Here is a 19,836-nt window from a genome sequence, read left to right on the forward strand (position 1 = left end):
GATATTTTTCCTATTAGACTATTGAAAAATTTTAATATTTATTTCTTCAATTAAAAATAGCAATAAAAACTCATTGCACTTTGGCATAAAAACACATTTTGGGGGCACATGGGTGGCTCAGTCAGTTGAGCATCGAACCCTTGTTTTCTGCTCAGGTCATGATTATCAGTGACTTAAGATCAAGCCCGACCTCAGGCTCACTGCTTAGCGAGGAGTCTGCTTGAGATTCTATTTCTCTCTCTCCCCCTCTGTCCCTCCCTCTGTTTGCATTCTCTCTCTTACTCCCTCTCTAAAATAAATAAATCTTTTTTTAAAAAACCACATTTTTATGAAAACAAACTAAAATTTTGAAAACAAAAATGTAGTCTGAAAATTGGCATCATTTACATTTTTTTTTGCCAAGTCTTTAATATCTATGTTAAAAGAGGACATACAAATTCTCACGTCTACTTGTATATCTAGTGCAATGTATTGTTTTGTTTGAAGTATATGAAAAAATTCAGCTTTACAGATATTAGTTGAAAGGAGGGAGAATTATTTTAATAGCCTTTTCAGATAAATGGGATATTCTTCTTTGGTACTAAACCAGACTTCAACAATAATAGTTCTTTAAAGGTCATTTGCAAGATGGAATCTGAAAGCATATCAAAGAATGTTTTAAAATCTGTTGCATTGAAACATATTGGTTTATCTTACACTTTTTAGAAGTAATCTCTATGACTAACATGGGGCTCAAACTCACAACCCCAAGATCAAGAGTCGCATGCTCTACCAACTGAACCAACAAGGAACCCTGGTTTATCTCACATTTTGAATAGATCTTTTACCCATGCATTACTTGCATGATTTTATAACATGATGGAAAATACCGTTTTACTGAATTATGCAGATTTCCCAAAAGTTAACATATGTCATAAAACTTATTTTTTTTTTTAATTACCACTGTTAATATCACCGCCAAGCTTACCAGAAAAGTACTGGGAAGTTGTCAAGTTCACAGTGGCAGATATAAATTGTTCTTTAGATTATAATTTCGGTATGAATGTTTGAATTTTATCATTGGCAATAAATATCATTGGTTGTTTTCCTTGAATTGACTTGTTTGCTTTCATTCATCTTTTGAAAAATATCTGTGAAGTACCCAACTCTGAATAACCATGATTTGTCTGTCAGTTGCCTTTTAAAGTAAAAATGGTATTCCATGAAAAGAGAAGCTATTTCAGCTTGCAACCCAAACATTTATCTCACAAGTGCTTGACAATTATCATCCTTCGGTTATAGTGCGAGTGCTTTTTATACACATCCCATTTGGCAGAATATTTTGGCAGAATATTAAAGATGTGTATTCAGGAATTTGGACTTTATCTAATGAATGTTAATTTTCATTGTTTTTAAAAGGGCATTCTTAATTGAGATTGGTATGTTACTTTTTGTTCTTTGTTTGGTATTGTTTTGCTTTTCTGTTATTGCAAGGGTTAGGTGATAAAGCAAGTTTGGTACCACTTGCCTTAATTCAAAATTTTAGCAGTTTTATACACCAATGCTTTTCAGTAGATATGTCCATAAAGTGAAAATGACAAGTAATGTCTTAGTATTATTTTGAAAGTAAATTTGACTTTGCAAATCCCCCTAAAAGGGTCTCAGAGACCTTGAGGAGTCTGCTGATTTCACTTTGAGAACGGTTATGCTAGAGATTGAAAGGTTAAGGGAGCAGATACATAAATGAACATTAATTTTCTGTGACTTGTGATAAGTACAGTGATAAAGGATAAAGCACAGGGTCTTTGAAGAACATTCTCCCCCCCCCACACACACACAAAAATGTGTCTGACTGGGATCCTGAAGGACGACTAGGTATCTACCAGGTAAAGGATGGAGTCTGGCTGATTGAATCCTGTACCTCACAACATTATTTCTGTTTTCATTTTACTAATGCTCTTTGTAAAGTCTAAAGAGATCTCAACCATATGGTTCCTATATGGCAACTGGATTCCAAAAAACGTGCATGCCTAGTCAAGTAAGGTCATTAATAAGCTATTACCACTCAAAGCTGAGTTACTATGGGAATTTGAAAGAGAGAACCTGGATAGTTGCATGAGGCTCCGTGTTGTGTTGCATAGACATTTTTATGTGTTAAGCCAGATGTCATCTATTTTATGTACTTTTGGGCTCTGTGTCCCAACAGAAATAAATTCAAATTGGTCCTCATCAGCGTGACCTGGTTAGGTATCATTAACAATATTACTAACACAAAAAAGAATTTAAAATAACCGACATGGATTGAATTCCTAATATGTTAGTTAGTAGGCTTACAGACATGATCACATTTCATAATCAAACAATTCGATAGGTACTTATAGTAGCCCCATTTTTTTTAAGATTTTATTTATTTACTTGACAGATAGAGATCACAAGTAGGCAAACAGGCAGGCAGAGAGAGAGTAGGAAGCAGGCTCCCTGCTGAGCAGAGAGCCCGATGCGGGGCTCGATCCCAGAACCCCGAGATCGTGACCTGAGCCGAAGGCAGAGGCTTAACCCACTGAGCCACCCAGGTGCCCCATAGTAGCCCTATTTTTAAGACCAGGAGGCTGAGGTTCAGAGGAATTCAGTAGTATGCCAAAGGCCACAAAGTACATAAAATGCAGAACTAGGTTCTAAGCCAGCGGTACCAATGAGGGGGTCTCTGTTCTTTCTCAAACTGGGGTAGCGGTAACCTGGAAGCAGACAGAAGTGTATCGGGAGATAGAGAGCATCAGGAACACACACTACCCACCTCACTGCAGCCCACAGAGTGGCCTTGGTGGCAAATTTTTAAAACATTCTAAAATTCAAAACAAAAACAGGTATGTAATGAAATAAAGTGGAAACCACTTGAATAATAAAGAGTTAGATGGAGACGTCTAAGAAATTTTCTCTCAGGAGGGGAGAATCAGGCACTTTCCCAGATTGTCCAAAAGTCAGAGTTCATACTGCTCTGCTTAGAGAGGACTTTTGAGATGCACTCTGAGATACTCATTCCTGTATCAAAGTGAACCAATGTGTCACCCCAGGAACTAGACCAAATGTTGCCCTGGTAGTTTTCAACACAGTGCCAGTCTAAAGTGCTAGGAAAGTGCTCCTAATTCCTGGATGTTATGGGGATATCTTCCACAGATGTGACTTGAGTACTGGAAAAGATGACGTTAGAAGGAGAGAAGTAATTAGCTCCAATATTTACTTACCAACAGCCACTAATGGCAGATGATAATGATAATTATGAGAATGAGTGTGACGAAAACTGTATTTTTGTGTATCTACCATGTGCCAGGCACTATGCATAAATTCATCATTTTAAGTTAACTGCACAACAATCTTATAAGGTGATCTTATTATCCCCATTTGTCTCTGTACCCAGACATAATACTCTTGCATCCATGTGATCCCAACAAGTCTATGAGCTATTATTATCCATATGCTGTTGAGGACACAATTGGTCTCAGAGTAGATAAGTAATTGCCCAAGTATACACAGTAAGTAAATGAAGGAAAAATACACAGACCCCCATGGGCTTGTCTCAAAAGCCTCAGATCTTTTCATGCCATGCTGCCTTGATACTACGTAGGGGTGACTATATAATTTTGATATAAACCTGGATGTCTTTGGGAGTAAAAGAGATGTTATTAATAATTGTACCAGAGCAAAAGATATAAATTGGGACTGCCCAGATAAATGGTTACTTATTGTTAGGCAAACATGGGGACTATATGGTATTAAACTTCTTAAAAATAATGCATTTTGATATTTCTTTGTTTTATAGTATTTACTAATCATTTTGCCTTAAGCAAACTTTTGTGACCTAACGGTAAACACTTTTGTGTACGCTTGATAGCTGAGAAAAAATTTTTACCTAGCAATTTAAAAAATGACAGTATACTTTAAAAAATATGCATAATTTTTGATACGTTTTTATACACAATGAAACAGAAGTCAGGTATAAAACTCTAAAGGGGATAAAGACGATTTAGAAAACTCTAATTCAGTATTAGAATTTAATGAATGTGGCACTTGCTGTGTTCTGAAATGCTATAACTTACTGATTGAGGGGAGAAAGTTCTGGGAAGCATGTTGCATACTTGAGTATTTTCCTATTTCAGAAATAATCCTGTAACAATAACTTGAGATGGTTTTATATAATTGTGGCAGGTAGCTACTCCACCTTGATCCAAGTACAGGTTTGGGCATGTTTTTTTTTCTTCTTCTTCTTTTATAGTTGCTTCTACTCCAATGTATCATAGGTGCAAGTCTTAATTTCTTTCCAGTAAAAGAAGAATAGCTTATAATTTCTTTTGTTTCTTTTTCTTTGATGCAAGAGTTCTCTCCTCCCAGTTTTTAACCTGCTTTGTTCAGTATCTTTTTTTCTGCTCTCATTTTCTTCCTCCCCCATAGATTTACATAAAGTTAAATGACTTAAGCTATTTATAATATTATTTTTGGATTTTACTGCTTCTTGCTTTGACTGCTCCAATCATATCCAGATTTATTTCCTAGAAGAAGCTAATTTGGTAAGATCTTTTGTTTTGGGGGGGTTGTTTTGCTTTTTGTAAAGTACTATAAACTTTCAACTGAACAGGCCACTCAAAAATACAGATTTGTTAACAAACAGATGTTATTCTTTTTTCTTTTCTTCATTTTTACTTATTTATTTTTAAAGGTTTTATTTATTTGACAGAGAGAGACACAGTGAGAGAGGGAACACAAGCAGGAGGAGTGGGAGAGAAAGAAGCAGGCTTCCCACTGAGCAGGGAGCCCAACGAGGGGCTCGATCCCAGGACCCTGAGATCATGACCTGAGCCGAAGGGAGAGGCTTAACGACTGAGCCACCCATGCTCCCCTCTTTTTTCTTTTTTTTAATTCTGAAGAGACATACATATATTCTTGAGTGACACAGTATGTATCCGCTTTGAACATTTTATGCAGACATTAGGTCTAAACAAGAGAAAGAGCAACAACTCAGAGCGTCTTTTACCATCGTGAGATTTTGCTGTCTCTCTCTCTGTGTATCTTGTAAATTTTTGTGCTTAGAGTAGCCTTTCAATCTTTTTAAATCATCCTTATGAATCTTTTCAGTTGGCTGGACATAAGAAAAGAAGGCTTTTCTCTTGAACGAATATGAGAATTATTATGTTAAGCGTAGAGTAAGAGTGTGCTGTGTACTTAATGCAACTTCACATGCACGGTACCCTCCCCCCCACAAGCCTACCTTCAAAAGGGGGAGACAGAGATAAATACAGATCTGCATACATGTCAAATTGCCAAGTGCTGGGAGAACTATCTCTTATCCCCCCTGCTTTCTCTTTTATTGTTTCTTTGTGAGACCAGGGACACATAACATAATGAGGAACAGAATTCAAAGGAAGCAGAGTTCTTAGGTCCAGGGTACACATTAGTAAAACCTGGTATTATAATTAAAAGCTAAGGTTTTGAGGCCAACTAGATCAAGGTAGGCAAGGCAGCCTATTCCCACAGATACCAGTAGGCTGGGCACTTCTAGCGTTAGGGATGGTTTGTTTCCTCCCTTCACTTAGGACAATCACTGCCAGACATCCAAAACCACAACATCACAATTGCTCAAAGTACTGAAATACATAGTATCATTTCACGTAAAAATGGGACAAGAGTGGACAGAAGGAAGATGCAAGGGATAAGAAGGGAAGAAAGAAAGGCAGTCATGCTAATGATCTTCACTATTTGTCTCTAACAGAACATGTCAGATCATAAAAGTTTATTTCTAGCCTAAAACAAAGTAGCTTGGAGGAGTTAATATTCCTGGATATGGAAAGCACAAGGTCCAGAGGCAGACAGATATGTGTTGAATCAGTTCTGCTACAGACTTTTTATAATCTTAAACAAGTTCTTAAAATTGTTTGAGCTCCATTTCATTATCTGTAAAATGGTCACAAAAATAGTTACATGAGTGTTGAGTGAGTTTCTACACCCAAAGGACCTAGCATAGGGGCTGATATGAGTGTGCATACATTCACTGGCTGCTTTTTTTTTTTTTAATTTATTTATTTGACAGACAGAGATCACAAGTAGGCAGAGAGATAGGCAGAGAGAAAGCGGGGAAGCAGGCTCTTCGCCGAGCAGAGAGCCCGATGCGGGGCTCGATCCCAGGACCCTGGGACCATAACCCGAGCCGAAGGCAGAGGCTTTAACCCACTGAGCCACCCAGGCACCCCTCATTGGCTGCTTTTATTGTCTTTAAAAATATAATTATATTCCCAGAAATTACATTTTGTTACTGTCAGAGTCATATAGACCAACAGCAAAGATAGGAATCTCTATTTTCTCTTCCATATATGGTTACCAATTTTAAAGAAAAAATCTCTTAGAGGGAAATAAGAGCAGAACCAACTGTAATTGGCCAGGGTCGTACAAATTGCTGCACACTACCACCACCAACAACAAAATCATAATCTAAGACCTGAATTAAACCGAGTTAAAAAAAACCATCAAAAGCAGCATAAAAGAATAAAACTACAAAACCAATGTGTACCCCAAAAAGTATGTATAAAAGGCAAATTACCTTCTTGGTGTTGGTGGTGGTGATTGCGTTGGGGAGGATTGAAGGGAAAGACAGTATTTAAAGTGGTTAAGAATGTTTAAAATCCAACTCTACTACACAGCATTTGATCTTCAGAAAAAATAGAGTGCTATATGGTTTTAATCCTCAATCTTCTCATTTGTAAAATAGGGACAATAATAGACCTACTTTATAAGACTGTACAAGGCTTATATGGGATAATGCATATTAAACAATAAGTATAAGCCCAAGTAAGCACTCAATATTCTTACCAGTGCTTGTGGGCATTTTGCCTCTGTTTAGCATGGTCACTTCCCCATTTTTTTTTTTTTTTTTTTTTAATCTGGCTGTTTCTCTTAAGTCGTCAGGACTTTCTAATGTATAGTCCTGGACTGTTTACTTCCAGAACACCTGAGTGCATTTGAGAGCTCCATGACAGTGAAACATTTTAAAATGTAAATTATGAGCCAGTCATATAGGATTCTCTGCATAGCCCCACAGGAACCCGAGGCTGGGCTTCTCTTTGGAGAAGGGCATTGCATGTTCCCAAAAGACTAACTACAAGCCAAAGGTCATGCATCATGTTTTGACATTTCACCATCAAAAATCATCTATCAGTGAGACTCAGTTCATATGACTAATCTTGTTTGACTTGGCAATGAGGTGAAATGTCAATAGGCTTCCTATTTTGACTGAAATTGTTGAATATACCAAAGGGAATATTGCATGTATGTTAGTCATCCCAGAATAAAGATGAGTGTACTTTCCTAAAAAGTTCAGCTACACTAATGGGATAATGGATCACCAGAATGCTTTATTTTTGAAATGGGTACTTTGTCCACATTCTTGCTTCACTTGGAAAATTGTGTCATTGTTGCCAAAGTCTTAAGTTTCTTTTACCCCATGCCTGGATTCTCCATTGACACTAATGGGAATTTCACCTTCTAACACAGACAGTATATGGAACTAAAATGACAATAGCAGAAGGTAAAGAATACATTTTCTACATTGTGCTACATAATATTTTTCTTGACTATTTCTGTTATAGTCATTGACTATTGCTAAAAAGATCCATTTGGAAATCTGAAAACATATTGTCTCTAGGGGCTAGTCTTTTGAAAACACACTTTTACCCATACATGTCATCACAAATTATATAAAAGAATACTTATAGATCAATCTACATAATTTTAATTTTGTGGTTAGTTAATTACAAAAGCATATCCCTCTGGCTCTGCCATTAGTCTATAAGGTATGTGTGCTTTTTTTTCAGTCTGAAGTAATGACATTTTGGGGGAAAAAAATGTCCCTATTTTCCTAAGAAAACATAATGCAAAATTTGCCACTTGCTGAAATCTAAAGTACGATGAACTCTTTGTAGTTCATGTTCACACATTAGCAATAACCTGTAGAGCTATGAGCTGTTAGAATGTAGCACTAAAAAAGAAAACTTACATGAAAAAAAGAAATATAAAGCCCATTTTTATGAGTGACCAAATGTCAAAAATGTATTAAAGCAGTTTACAGGCTATCCTGTTCATTATTTTGCTGACTTAGAAACCTTGAAGTGTTTTTGTATCCATTTCATTATCTGCAGAAGTATGAACTGTAATGGAATTTACATAAAAATCCTGCTAGAGAGTGGGGACTTTACTGCATAGTCAGCTTTGCCTCCTAATCCAATCTTCCCCAATGCAGTTGGTAAGGCAGTTGCCAAATTCAAACAGCAGGATCTCTTTTATAAAGAAAAGTATGAATTTGAGCTGTAAAATGAGCACAACTATTTTTCTATTACTCTGGATGCTTCCTCTTGCTGAGTTTACATAAGAAGTTTAGCAGGAGGTGTTATTAAATAGCCTCAGAAATTAGCCCCAAAACAATTATCTTGGTTTAGCCATGGAAAAAGACACAAGAGGCTTAATAAAAAGAGCATTTAAATTTTTGTGACTGAATATCTGTTGGACACCTCTGTAGTTATTAACCCTTGTGGGCAGCATTTCAGATTTTTTATTATTTTTAATTGAATTGTTTTTGGAAAACTGCAGATTAAAAACTGTTTTCTCCCCTATGTTAGTCAGAGATCCCAGGGCAAACTGTGTAATAATAATGGGTTCTTTAAAAGTTTGGTTTAAGCCTCACTGCATGGCAACGAATATACCCTTATTCAAGATAATTTTGAATTTACATATTATAGTAGATTTGTAGAAATACTAAGTAGGGGAAAACATCTGCAGTTGTATCAGCCACCGCCCATTCCTTACAACCATCTTACAACACCCATGACTTTCTTTGTAGTTAGTAGTAAATTTGCCATGAGTTAAAGCTTCCTTCGGTCTCCTCAAGAGAATTATTTCAAAAGTTACTATTTGTGTGTGTTTGTTTTTCATTTTCCCCCCACATAGCCAGAATTTTGGATTTCTCGGTACTGCTTATTTTCCTGTGGTTTTTTGCCATTCCAAATAATTTCTCTGTCTCAATAGTATTTGTTATTTTAAAATATTTGTTGGCTCTTATCATGTCAGATCTTAAAAGTTACTTGATCCGTTGCTTTAATCTTTCCTCCCAAGCCCCCTCCCAACCCCACCTCCCCAGTCACTTCATCATTTTTTTCCCTCTTAACTCTCTCCAATCTTCTACATATTTCTGGAATTGAGTTTATCCAAACTGAATGCACTTTTCCAGGTGCATCATATATCATTCCCTAAGTCTGGGGATGTGATGGCTTTTTGTACACAGCCCAAATGCTAGTGGAGTTTGTGGAGTTTATTCTTTTTTTCCTGATCATTGTCAGCATGTTGACTCAGAGTGTTTTTTGAATATTTCCCACCTGTTCCTGAGGGAGCCCTTTTGAAAATGGGCTGTCTTCTACCTGGTTAGTCTGTTTAAGAGTTGTGAAATGGAAGAAAATGTAATTTTGTAAACTCTGTTAGAAGACACGTCCCGTTACCACACCCAATCCCCTGCCATTTTTAGAAACACATCTATTTTTTTGGCATTTCATCTTTGTTAACTATATTTCATTATGAAAATGGAATGGAACCATAGGCAAACAAATTGCTGCAAAAGCCATCAGAGCGAAAGTGGAGAACTCAGCTCAACTTGGGACATGATGATTCTCCTAGCTGTATTACAGATATTTAAAGGAGAAAACAAACAAATAAAATACTTGACAAGACCTTCACTGAAATGAAATCATTCTTTATTTGATGATAACAAGCTGGGTATTTACATTTTCCTCACTTATGCTTTACAGTTCATTTTAACTACTTTTTTGGACCTTCAAAGCCAGTGATAGTAGGTGTAAATTAGGGGAGAGAAATAAGAGAAAAGAAATATAAAATTAAGTATGGTACACCAAAATGTTAGGAATAAATTACACAAATTTCTTTCTATATCATCATAAGAACTATGACTAAATATGAAAAGACTATGTATCCAATTATTGGATAGAAGAAGGCTACACCAAAATGAAACACAAGCCACTTCAAGCAGTATACAAAAGATCATAAACATGGATACACGAGTAAAGCAAGTCTGAAGATGTATAAGTTGATGAATATGGGGGGGAAATTATTGTCCTCCCCAAGTTTTCTATATTCACATGAATATGTATCATGTTCATAGATTCTAAGAAGCTATCAATTATATGAATCTACTTCCACTGATTTGGTAACAGCTTTTCAGAGAAGAAATGACATGAAATTTACACACAAGAGTTCTGTTTGTTAATTGGCAACAGCTTACATATATCTATATAATTATATATCACTCTTGTATTTGAATTACAAAGTTTGACTCAAAATCTTTTTTGTATCCTTGGAGTCACTTTCTAATGTTGCTGGTGGCATCAAAGAGACAACTACCATGCCTTTCAGTTAATTCACCTTCGATTATGTATCTCAGTCAATACTTCTTCAGTTACGTAACTAAACAACCAAACAGCCCCCAAATGATCTTGAGCAAAAAGGAAAATTATTGGCTTTTGTAACTTAAAAATCTGTAAATAGCCTTCAGTCACTGCCAGTTCATAGACTCAAGAAACATTACCATGATCTCATTTCTCTCTTCTATGCAGTTTCCATAGTCAGCAGGTTTGTCCCTTGTGGAAACTGCACTAGCTCCAATTTCATATGCTTTTTTTTTTTTTTTCTTCCCCAATAGAATCATGAGAACTTCTCTCTTTCAACCCTTACAAAAGTCCTGGTCCTGGCTCTCACTTACCTGATTGGATCATGTGTCCTCTGAACTCATCACTATGGCGAGTCACATGGGATTTCCCGAGTTACTTAATTCCACAGCACGATTCAAAAGAACTTCCTGTGATGATGGAAATGTCTATAATTTGCACTGTCCAAAATGGTAGCCATTTGTCCTATGTGGCTATTGGTTACCTGAAATATGACTGATGCAACTGAGGAACAAAATTTTAAATTTTATTTTAAGCAATTTAGATTTAAAATAGTAGCCACCACGACACTGAATAGCGCAGCTCTAGAGTTTGGTTTGTGGGTCAAAACTACATGGATGACATGAGTGGAGAGGGGGTTCCCCAAAGGAAAAGTTTTTGTAAAAAGCAGGTCCTATCTTCCAGAGTAGGAAATACAGATGCCAAGGGGTAAAAACACTGTAATGTACCCTAAAACTTGAACTTTTTATTAACATCTTTTAGACTGACAGTTTAATTTCATATTATATGGCTTGCATTATATTACTCACAGTTTTTCTATTTTCTATTGTTTTGTTTTCCTTAATTAAAATGCATACAATGGAAACTTTGGACACAGAGCTGTTCAGGCTTGAATGAGAAACTATTGTTAGGGATCCACTAGCTTTAATTAAATTGTCTTTTAGGTACACTGTGCTCATCTTCTCAAAGGACACTTTAAACTATATATATATATATATGGATCCAAACAAGTTAAAATTCATATGGCATTTCAGAAACAAATAGCTCAACTGGAGGGACAAAAGTATTAATCAGCTTATAGGCATCATTAATGTTAAACATGAACAGTGACAATTGTACTACAATGTACTCCTTTGCCTAAAGTATGGATGCTTTCTTTTTGACACTAACACATTCATTGATTCAACTAAGGCTCCAACACAGACAGATTCCTGCCCACATTGAACTCATAATTCTCAATCTTAAAAATGCAAAAATGTGAAACAGTATGTATCTTATACTTGAGGCAAAAGATACCAAACTATTACAGGTTTATTACAGAAAATCTAGAGACATGATATGAGCAAAATGAAGATTATTTATAATCTTATCATAAAGGCAACTACCATTACTGTTTTCATATATATTTCTTTTGATTTAAAAAACATATGTGTGTGAGTACTCATCTTACTATTAAACTATTTGAACTATTTTTCATAAGGATGAGAAACTACTGTAGTTACTCCTTTGTAACCTAATACTTAACCTAACATTATATTCTTTAAAAACAGGTGTTTAAGTGCAACATAGTATTTCACTGTGTGGAAAAAATACATATACGTATATCTAGAAACTACCACTTTTAGGTTAAAAGGATATGTACAGATTTAAACTTTTTGAAAAATATGTAAGTTCCATGCAGGCAGATTTTTGTCTGCAGATTTTTGTTCACTGCTAAATTTTAGCACCTAGAACAGTGTTTCACACTGAGAATGCATCCAATAAATATTTGCTGAATGAATGAGTGTTGTTGTATTTCCTATTATAATTCAAATACCCAAGTGTGAGATGGCCCATTTCCTTAAACACTCATCAACTTTAGGTTTTGGGGGGATTTTTTTTTTCAGTTTTGTAGACAAAAGATGGCATCTTATTACAGTTTTTCTTCTAACATCTGTATTTCTACCAGAAGTACAAATTGTGGCACATCAGGCTTACTTAAGCAAAAACATGTTATGTAGAGGAAGAACTTGAGCCTAATTTTGGGTAACTGTTTCAAAATCTTAAAGTTTTGATTAAGTAAAACCTGATAGGAGAATTATGTGATCGGAAATTATATTTCAGTCCACTAAGAAACCATAAGACCTAGAGAAGTTACTAAACCTACTTATTTCATTATTATGTGTTAACATACAGAGTCTATAAATTCAGGTATCATGTTTTAATAAATTACCAAATAGAGTATCTTAAAAGAAATGTGATGATTCTGCCTCATATTTAGCTCCCCCCCCAACCTCTGCAAAACCTTACCTTTCCTCCATGCCCTAAATTTAACTCATAGCCTAATCCTTATGCAAATTGAAGATTATCATAAAAACTATGGGAAAAGATCTCAGAAACCCAGATTGGGGACCAATCAAAGCTCATGTGAAACTGTAGCCATACAGAACAACAGAAAGATTCATGGGGCTGTCTCTCACTGAGTATCTGCCTTTCTTGCTTTTGCCCCTCAGCCTCTCTCTCTCTCTCTCTCTCTCTCTCATGCTCTCTGCATCTCTTTCTTCCTCCCTTTCTCTCAGGTGACTTTCTCTGCTTCTGCACATGCACATGACCAAACATAGCCCTGAACTGGCTGCCCATTCTTTTCCTATTCCAGTCCTTAATTAACTGCTTCAGCTTCCAGTTCTCTAGAGAATCAGCTCTGCCTATCTTAGGGAAGATCTCTTTCACTCTGTCCTCAGTCCTATCTGCTATGATGACAGGGAAGGACCACCTCATTCAAATTTGGGACCTAGCATCCACTACAGAAATGGGAATAGTTTTTGAAGAAGAGGGTTAGGACTAGTAAACATCTCAAAAGGAATATATCATACGTGCTTTTCACTTATTAGAAGCTGGGCTTATAAATATAGGTAGAATGTGGCCCTTATTATGTAATAATTCACTAATCTAACTTGAATATATAATTTTAAAATGTCTTCTGGACTTCACCATTTAAAAAATCATTTATGATCATCAGGATTTTGTTTTGTTTTCAATCTAGTTTTAATTCTATGTCTAAGCTCCTTTACTTTTCTTTTTCAACTTAAGGTTTTTGCCATTCGTCCCTGCTAGAGATTTTTGATTCCCTGGAACAAAACTTTTTTTTTCCAAGTTTATTTTTTGTTCTACCAAGGATAGCTTCCTATTTGTAACTATTTTTAACTGAGATGCTGTGTCTAGCAATTTTGCTACCTTCTACAGTACTGTTATTCTCAAAATTATTCTGACTTTGCAAAAAATTTTAAAAAATGAACAGAACTACCTTCTGCAATGCCATATTTCAAGCATTTTTGGAGATAATCCATTATTAACTATGCTTTATATACTAAGCAAAATGATTCGTCTGAACTAATGACTTGATGATGTGTGTATTTCTTCCATATTTTCATTTTCTTTCTATTTCATAATTTTTATATTTTTCTCCTTCAATTCTGATCTAATTTAAATCTGTTATGGGATAAACTAAATCATTTTCTCTTTCTTAGTTAAGTAATTTCTGACAGTTAATCTTCCCAGTCTTAACCATGGTTATTTTGAGGAAAAAGGAAATAAATTACACTTAAGTTATACCTGTGGACAATAAACTATTTAAATCAAGTCATCTCTATCATTAATATCCATCACCCTGGCCATTGACTCTAGATCTTGTAACATGTGATAAATGGCTAAATTTACGGGATTGGCCATGTTGCAGTTTCATTGCTTCCACTATTCAGACATGTCCTCAAATTATGGCAATATGCGTGAAATGACAGCCTTCCTTAATGACTGATGGGGAGAGTCTCATCATGGTTCTGGCTATGCGATGAGCATCAATCACAAAGACAGCCAAAGATGTCAAATCTGCTGAGATGCTCTTTAATCCTGTGATCCTAGAAAGTCACAACTGTCAGCACAGATCCAAGCAATTGTCTAGCTCGATGGTCTCTAACCTTTTCCAGTTATAAGAATGTATTATACCAGAAAACACTGTTCAAGAATTCCACTTTTCGTTTTGTTTTAAAAAGCATACAATGACCCAAACCAGGAACATTGTAACAAATACTCTTTGACACATTTTGCACTGCCTTAACCAACCCCTTTTCTCTGAGAACTGCTCCTGCATCTACAGAAATGGTACTTTGTGCTATATTTGAAGTCAGAAATATTTGTAAATGAAATTTTGATTTTCTAAGTATCATAACACTTATACTTATTCCCCAAAAGGTGTGAAACGTGTTATTTATTCAGTCAACAGATACTGCTTATCTTGGTTTAAACAGGATCATAACCACTGATCTAGAAAATGTACTCTTTATAAAACCCACTCTTACCTTAATGATTCAGGTAATAGAGGGAGAAGTTTTGTTTTATCGTTTTATTCTTTATTCAACATTATTGATTGATTTGATTCTCTAATTCACCTATACAGCCAAAGCCTGTGATTTCATAGAAAACCATGTCTTAAGTATTACAGTTACTGTCCCATGATTCAAGTAGGGTAAAATTATGAGTGTGTTTCCCTAAGGTGCAGTAAAATAGTTTATTTATTACCACTTCCTCAATGTCTCACTCACAGGTGGTTAGATTTTGAAAGATTATTAAGTAGGCTTGTGTAGGCAAGGACAACAATCTGACTTCAGGAGGCCATTATCTGAGACAGCCTCCCTTCTGTTAGGCCCAGGGATATTATTTACAGAAATGAACCATTGCAGTATGCTTAATACATTCTTAGAACATTTCTACATATACTATATCAAGTTTTTCTGTTTCTCTATTGTATGAGTTCATTAGAAAATGTGTCTACATTATTCTGTCCCTTAATTCCATTAGGCATTTCAAGTTCCTACTGTAGCTTCCTAATCTATCAGGTTTGCACTTCTTACCAAATGAGAGCTTGCACTTCCTTCAAAACTGGACTTTTTGGAGCAAATCTATTTCCTCCAAGAACTTTTCACAGTATTTTTCATTTGATTTTGCATTTCCTCTGGAGACTTCCTAAGATTTCAAATGTCCTATCACTGGTGGTGGGGGGAGGACTGGGGAGGTAAACGCATAGACACCATGTTTATATATTCTGTTTGAACTGCTTGATGGGTTATGAGATATATGTAATTGCTGTTGTTTCCTTATTTCACAGATGTGTGTCTGTGTTTGCTCCTTTCTCTGCATCTTGATAATGCTTTGCTTGAGCCTAAGGCAAAGTTGCCTATGTGTTTTTGGGTTTTGTTTTAATTTCGCCAGATGGAGTTCAGTACCATTTATCACTGTTGACTAAGCAACTGATAATATTTTTCCTAATGAAGAGTGGTGATATATTTTTCAGTTTGCTCATTCACTAATTTACCCATTAAAAATTATTTATTGATCACCTCCTGGGTGCCTGGCACTGTGCTGAGGACCTGGGAAACAATGACAGAAGTGAGAAACAGTTCTAGACCCAAGAGTCTATTCAAAGCACTTGAATCCTGATGCTTTCCGGTGTCATTCCAACTCTCAGATGCTAGCCGTAGAGATTAGAGTATCAGTAGCCTTGTCTCCCTTGCTTTGCTCAGTAACCTATTTATTCATGCTAACACAGTGAAGAAACATGTAGATTACAGTAACAGTGAGAAATCCATGAATTTTCAGAGGGAACACAGTGGTGGATCACATATTCATTGTCTTGACCTTGGAGCAGGTCAGAATAAACACAGAGGAAAGGAATGCTACCTGCTGCCAACTATTGTTAAGAGAGTACAATGTGAGATCCACCCCCAGAGTACTGGTTGATGTATTGCCCTAAAACCTCTAGGTATGCCAGTCATAAGTAATATGCCAGATAAATATCTCAACAATAAATATATTTGAAATGATACTTGTCAGAGAAAATCTTAAGAGAACTATATATGCTTCCTTAACTTAATCATTCTGCCTTTCTATTTTAGAGGTTGACAATATCATTATTAATATTTACTGTTAATTGCTTATGTATACTATTTGAATGCCAACATAGGCTTACAGATGTGCTGTTTTTAATGACAAAGATAATGATAACTGAATTGGTGATTAAAAATACACTATAAGCATAGCACCTTCATAAAACTCCCAAAGCTCTTTACAAAAGCAATAAAACAATGAGCTAAAATAACAGCTGTGCTAATCATAAGCTAGTTAAAAAAGATAACACTTAGGAGTTTAGGGTTTTTTCAAGCCCATAAATTAAAAGATGCAAAGTCTCATGCTCATGAAGGCTATTTTTAGAATTTGCAAATGGAAGATGATTGAATAGGTAACTTAATATACAAGTGAAATGGCTCTTAATTTGAAATGCGGTAAAATATCATGTATATGTCTTAAGAATTTTATTTTTACCTTAATAACCAAAATTGTCAATTAACCAGATTCTTTTTTAACATTCAATTTGCAAAAGGAAAAGGTAGATCACAAGAAACAAACTGTCATTTTTAATCTAAATCCTCTGTACCTTTTAGATTTCATAATAACCATACTATTCATTATGATGGTCTGAGATACTACAGAATTTTAATTGTCAGGTACTTGACTATATTCACTGTATTTCACTTAATTCATCTACAAAATCATGCAGGATTTCAGTAAAGTGGCACTACCTACTGTATTAAGTAGTATCTGAGCAGGAGGGAAGTGAGCTTCCTCATTGTAAGGCGACTGCAAACAAGGGATTCATGAGCACATGGTAAGAAGACGGATTCCAAATGATGAATCCCTAAATTCTACCTCTGAAACTAGTAATACAATGTATGTTAATATGAAAAAATAAAACATAAACACTGTATGGAAGGTGAAAAACAGAAAAAGAGAAGTCAGTTTCTTTGTGTAAACTGCTAGACCCTTAAAGAAACAAAAAAAGGGGGCACCTGGTGGCTCAGTCGCTTGAGTTTCTGCCTTCAGTTCAGGTCTGATCCCAAGGTCCTAGGATAGAGCGCTGAGTGGGGCACCCTCCTCAGCAGGAAGTCTGTTTCTCCCTCTTCCTTTTCCCTCCCCCCTGTTCTGCGCTCTCTCTCTCTTTGATTAAATAAATAAATAAATATTTTTAAAAAAAGAAAATAGGCCACTCATTAATTTTATGTATTATATTAGTTTATGAGGGCAGCCTAACAAAATATCACAGACTAAGTGACTAAAAAATAGAAATTTATTTTCTCAGAGTTCTAGAGGCTGCAGCCGCAAGCTCAAGGTGTCAGAAGGTTGGCCTTCTGAAGTCTTTTTCCTTGGCTTCACAAATAGCCACTTTTTACTGTGTCCTCACACAGAGCATGCTTTCCTCTATGCGTGTGCATTCCTGGTGTCTCTCGTTGTGTCCAAATTTCCTGTTATAAAAACACAAGTCAGACTAGATTAGGGCTCACACTAATGGACTCATTTTAATGTGATTACCTCTTTAAAGGCCCTACCTACCAAATGCAGTCACATTCTGAGGTATTGGGGTTTAGAGTTTCAACATATGAACATGGAGGGATACAATTCAGCTAACCATATATTTTATAGTAGAGCACACTATGTTCCTTGATATGCCCACTTGGAACTTCAATTGATATGTCCACTTGGAACCTCTCAGTATGACCTTATTTGGAATAAGGATCTTTGCAAATGTAATTAAGGGAAAGATCTCCAAATGAGATCATTCTGAATTAGGTTGGACCTTAAAGCCAATGACATATGTCCTTTTAAGTAACAGAACAGGAGAAGACACCCAGGACACAGAGAGGAAGGCCACGTGAAAACAGAGGCAGAGACTGGAGTATTGTGTCTACAGGTCAATGATTACCGAAGATTGCTGGCAGCCATAAAAGTGAGGAGAGAAACATGGAAAGGATTCTCCCCAAGAGACTCCCCAAGAGTCTCCAAAAGAAACCAGCTATGCCAACAGTTTAATTTTTGATTTTTTTTCTTTTTTTTTAACCTCCAGAACTGTGAAAGAATAAATTTCTGTTGTTTGAAGCCACTCAGCTTGCGATAATCTGTTGCAACAGCCACGGGAAATGAATACAGATACTGGTATAGGGAAATAATGAAAAAACCATGTACTGATGACTTCCATGTGCAAGGCCCTATCTTATGTATATATCATCCCTTAAATCCTCTTATCATCTATGTGAGATAGGTACAATTTCACCCATTTTACAATGAAGACACTGAGGCTTAAAGAGGTGTAAGTAAACTTCTCAGGGAGGCACAGACAGTAAATGTCAAAGCCAGAATTCAAACTGATATCGGTTTGATGTGGTCTTGTGGTCATTCCATTATGGTGCATCAAACTGACAGATTAAAAGTAACTTGGAGCTATAGTGAATTAAATATTTTGTGCTGAAAGGGCTCAATTTATTGAGTTTAGGCAGTGACCCATGGAGGCAGTTACAGAGAAAGGCAACATGCAGGCAGAAGACATATCATAGGGAATTGATATTGATAGGGACTATTGTAGGGAAAGCCTTGTCCCAGCATCATCCCAAAACTAAGGTAGAGGAATGAGGTCCCCTTCTTTTCCAACCATGCTATGTCAGTTGGTGTTCCTATGCCTTATTACTTCCCTCAAGGCTCTGCTGAATTCAGTATCACCTGCAGTTCATTGTTGGGCAGGAATGGGCTCTTCCTTGATATGGCCATATTCAGTTTGCCATCTTGACTTTCTCTTTATACCCAGATCTCTGTGTTTAGTAACCTCCATCTGATTCCTAGCTGTTTCTTCAGTTTTCTGGACTCTACATATCATGAACAGAGTAGAAGTGGTCACTGAGGACAAATTTATCAGGAATAAAGATTGAGATAGCAGCTGGAGTTTTACGTGAGCATTCTTGCCCCATCTATTTATAAGATTTTGTTCTTCTCCAATAATATCCTAGAGAAAATTCCCTCAATCCCCATCCCTAACCCGGGTTCCAGCTGATGACTTCTGTCATGTTGATGGAACTCAGTTTTTCTAATTTTAAGTCTGAACCATTAAACAGGAAATATTTCCATGGCTCAGATATTTTCATGTATTTACATACTTTGAGTCCATAGAATATGTTTATGTTCCATTTCTTTGAGAGTGTGTGATACTGTAAGGATGATCTGAACAAACAGAAACAAAAGTTGACTAAACAACAAGCAGGATACTAGCCATTGAGCTTCTACAGTCATCCTGGCAAGCGGAAACTTTCACGTGTGGCCTTTAAAATTAAATATAAATTGTATCTATACAATTTATATTAATTTATAATATAAATTATTTATTTTTCTATTTATACTATATAAAATATTAATTATATATTATATTAATTGATTATTTATATAATAATATAAATAAATTATATTTATAATTATATATAATTATATATAATTATATATAATATATATTGTATAT

The 19,836-nt window shown here is 35.7% G+C and overlaps 2 protein-coding genes across 3 annotated transcripts in view; one reads left to right on the forward strand and one right to left on the reverse strand.

Moving 5' to 3' along the window:
* ADGRL2 (adhesion G protein-coupled receptor L2) overlaps nucleotides 1-19,836 on the forward strand; it is a 606,730-nt gene that overhangs the window by 334,539 nt on the left and 252,355 nt on the right. The gene's annotated exons all lie outside the window — the stretch shown is intronic.
* The window catches only part of LOC309843229 (uncharacterized protein), a gene marked incomplete at its 5' end in the record, with an annotated part of 70,997 nt that continues 65,121 nt past the window's right edge, over nucleotides 13,961-19,836 (reverse strand). Inside the window, one exon of the mRNA XM_082688567.1 lies at nucleotides 13,961-17,800. Within this exon, the coding sequence (XP_082544693.1) occupies nucleotides 17,725-17,800 (76 nt within the window). The 3' untranslated portion in view covers nucleotides 13,961-17,724. The remainder of the gene's footprint in view (nucleotides 17,801-19,836) is intronic.

This window comes from Mustela nivalis, assembly GCF_964662115.1.
Source record: "Mustela nivalis genome assembly, chromosome: 10".
Classification (NCBI taxonomy): Eukaryota; Metazoa; Chordata; class Mammalia; order Carnivora; family Mustelidae; genus Mustela; species Mustela nivalis.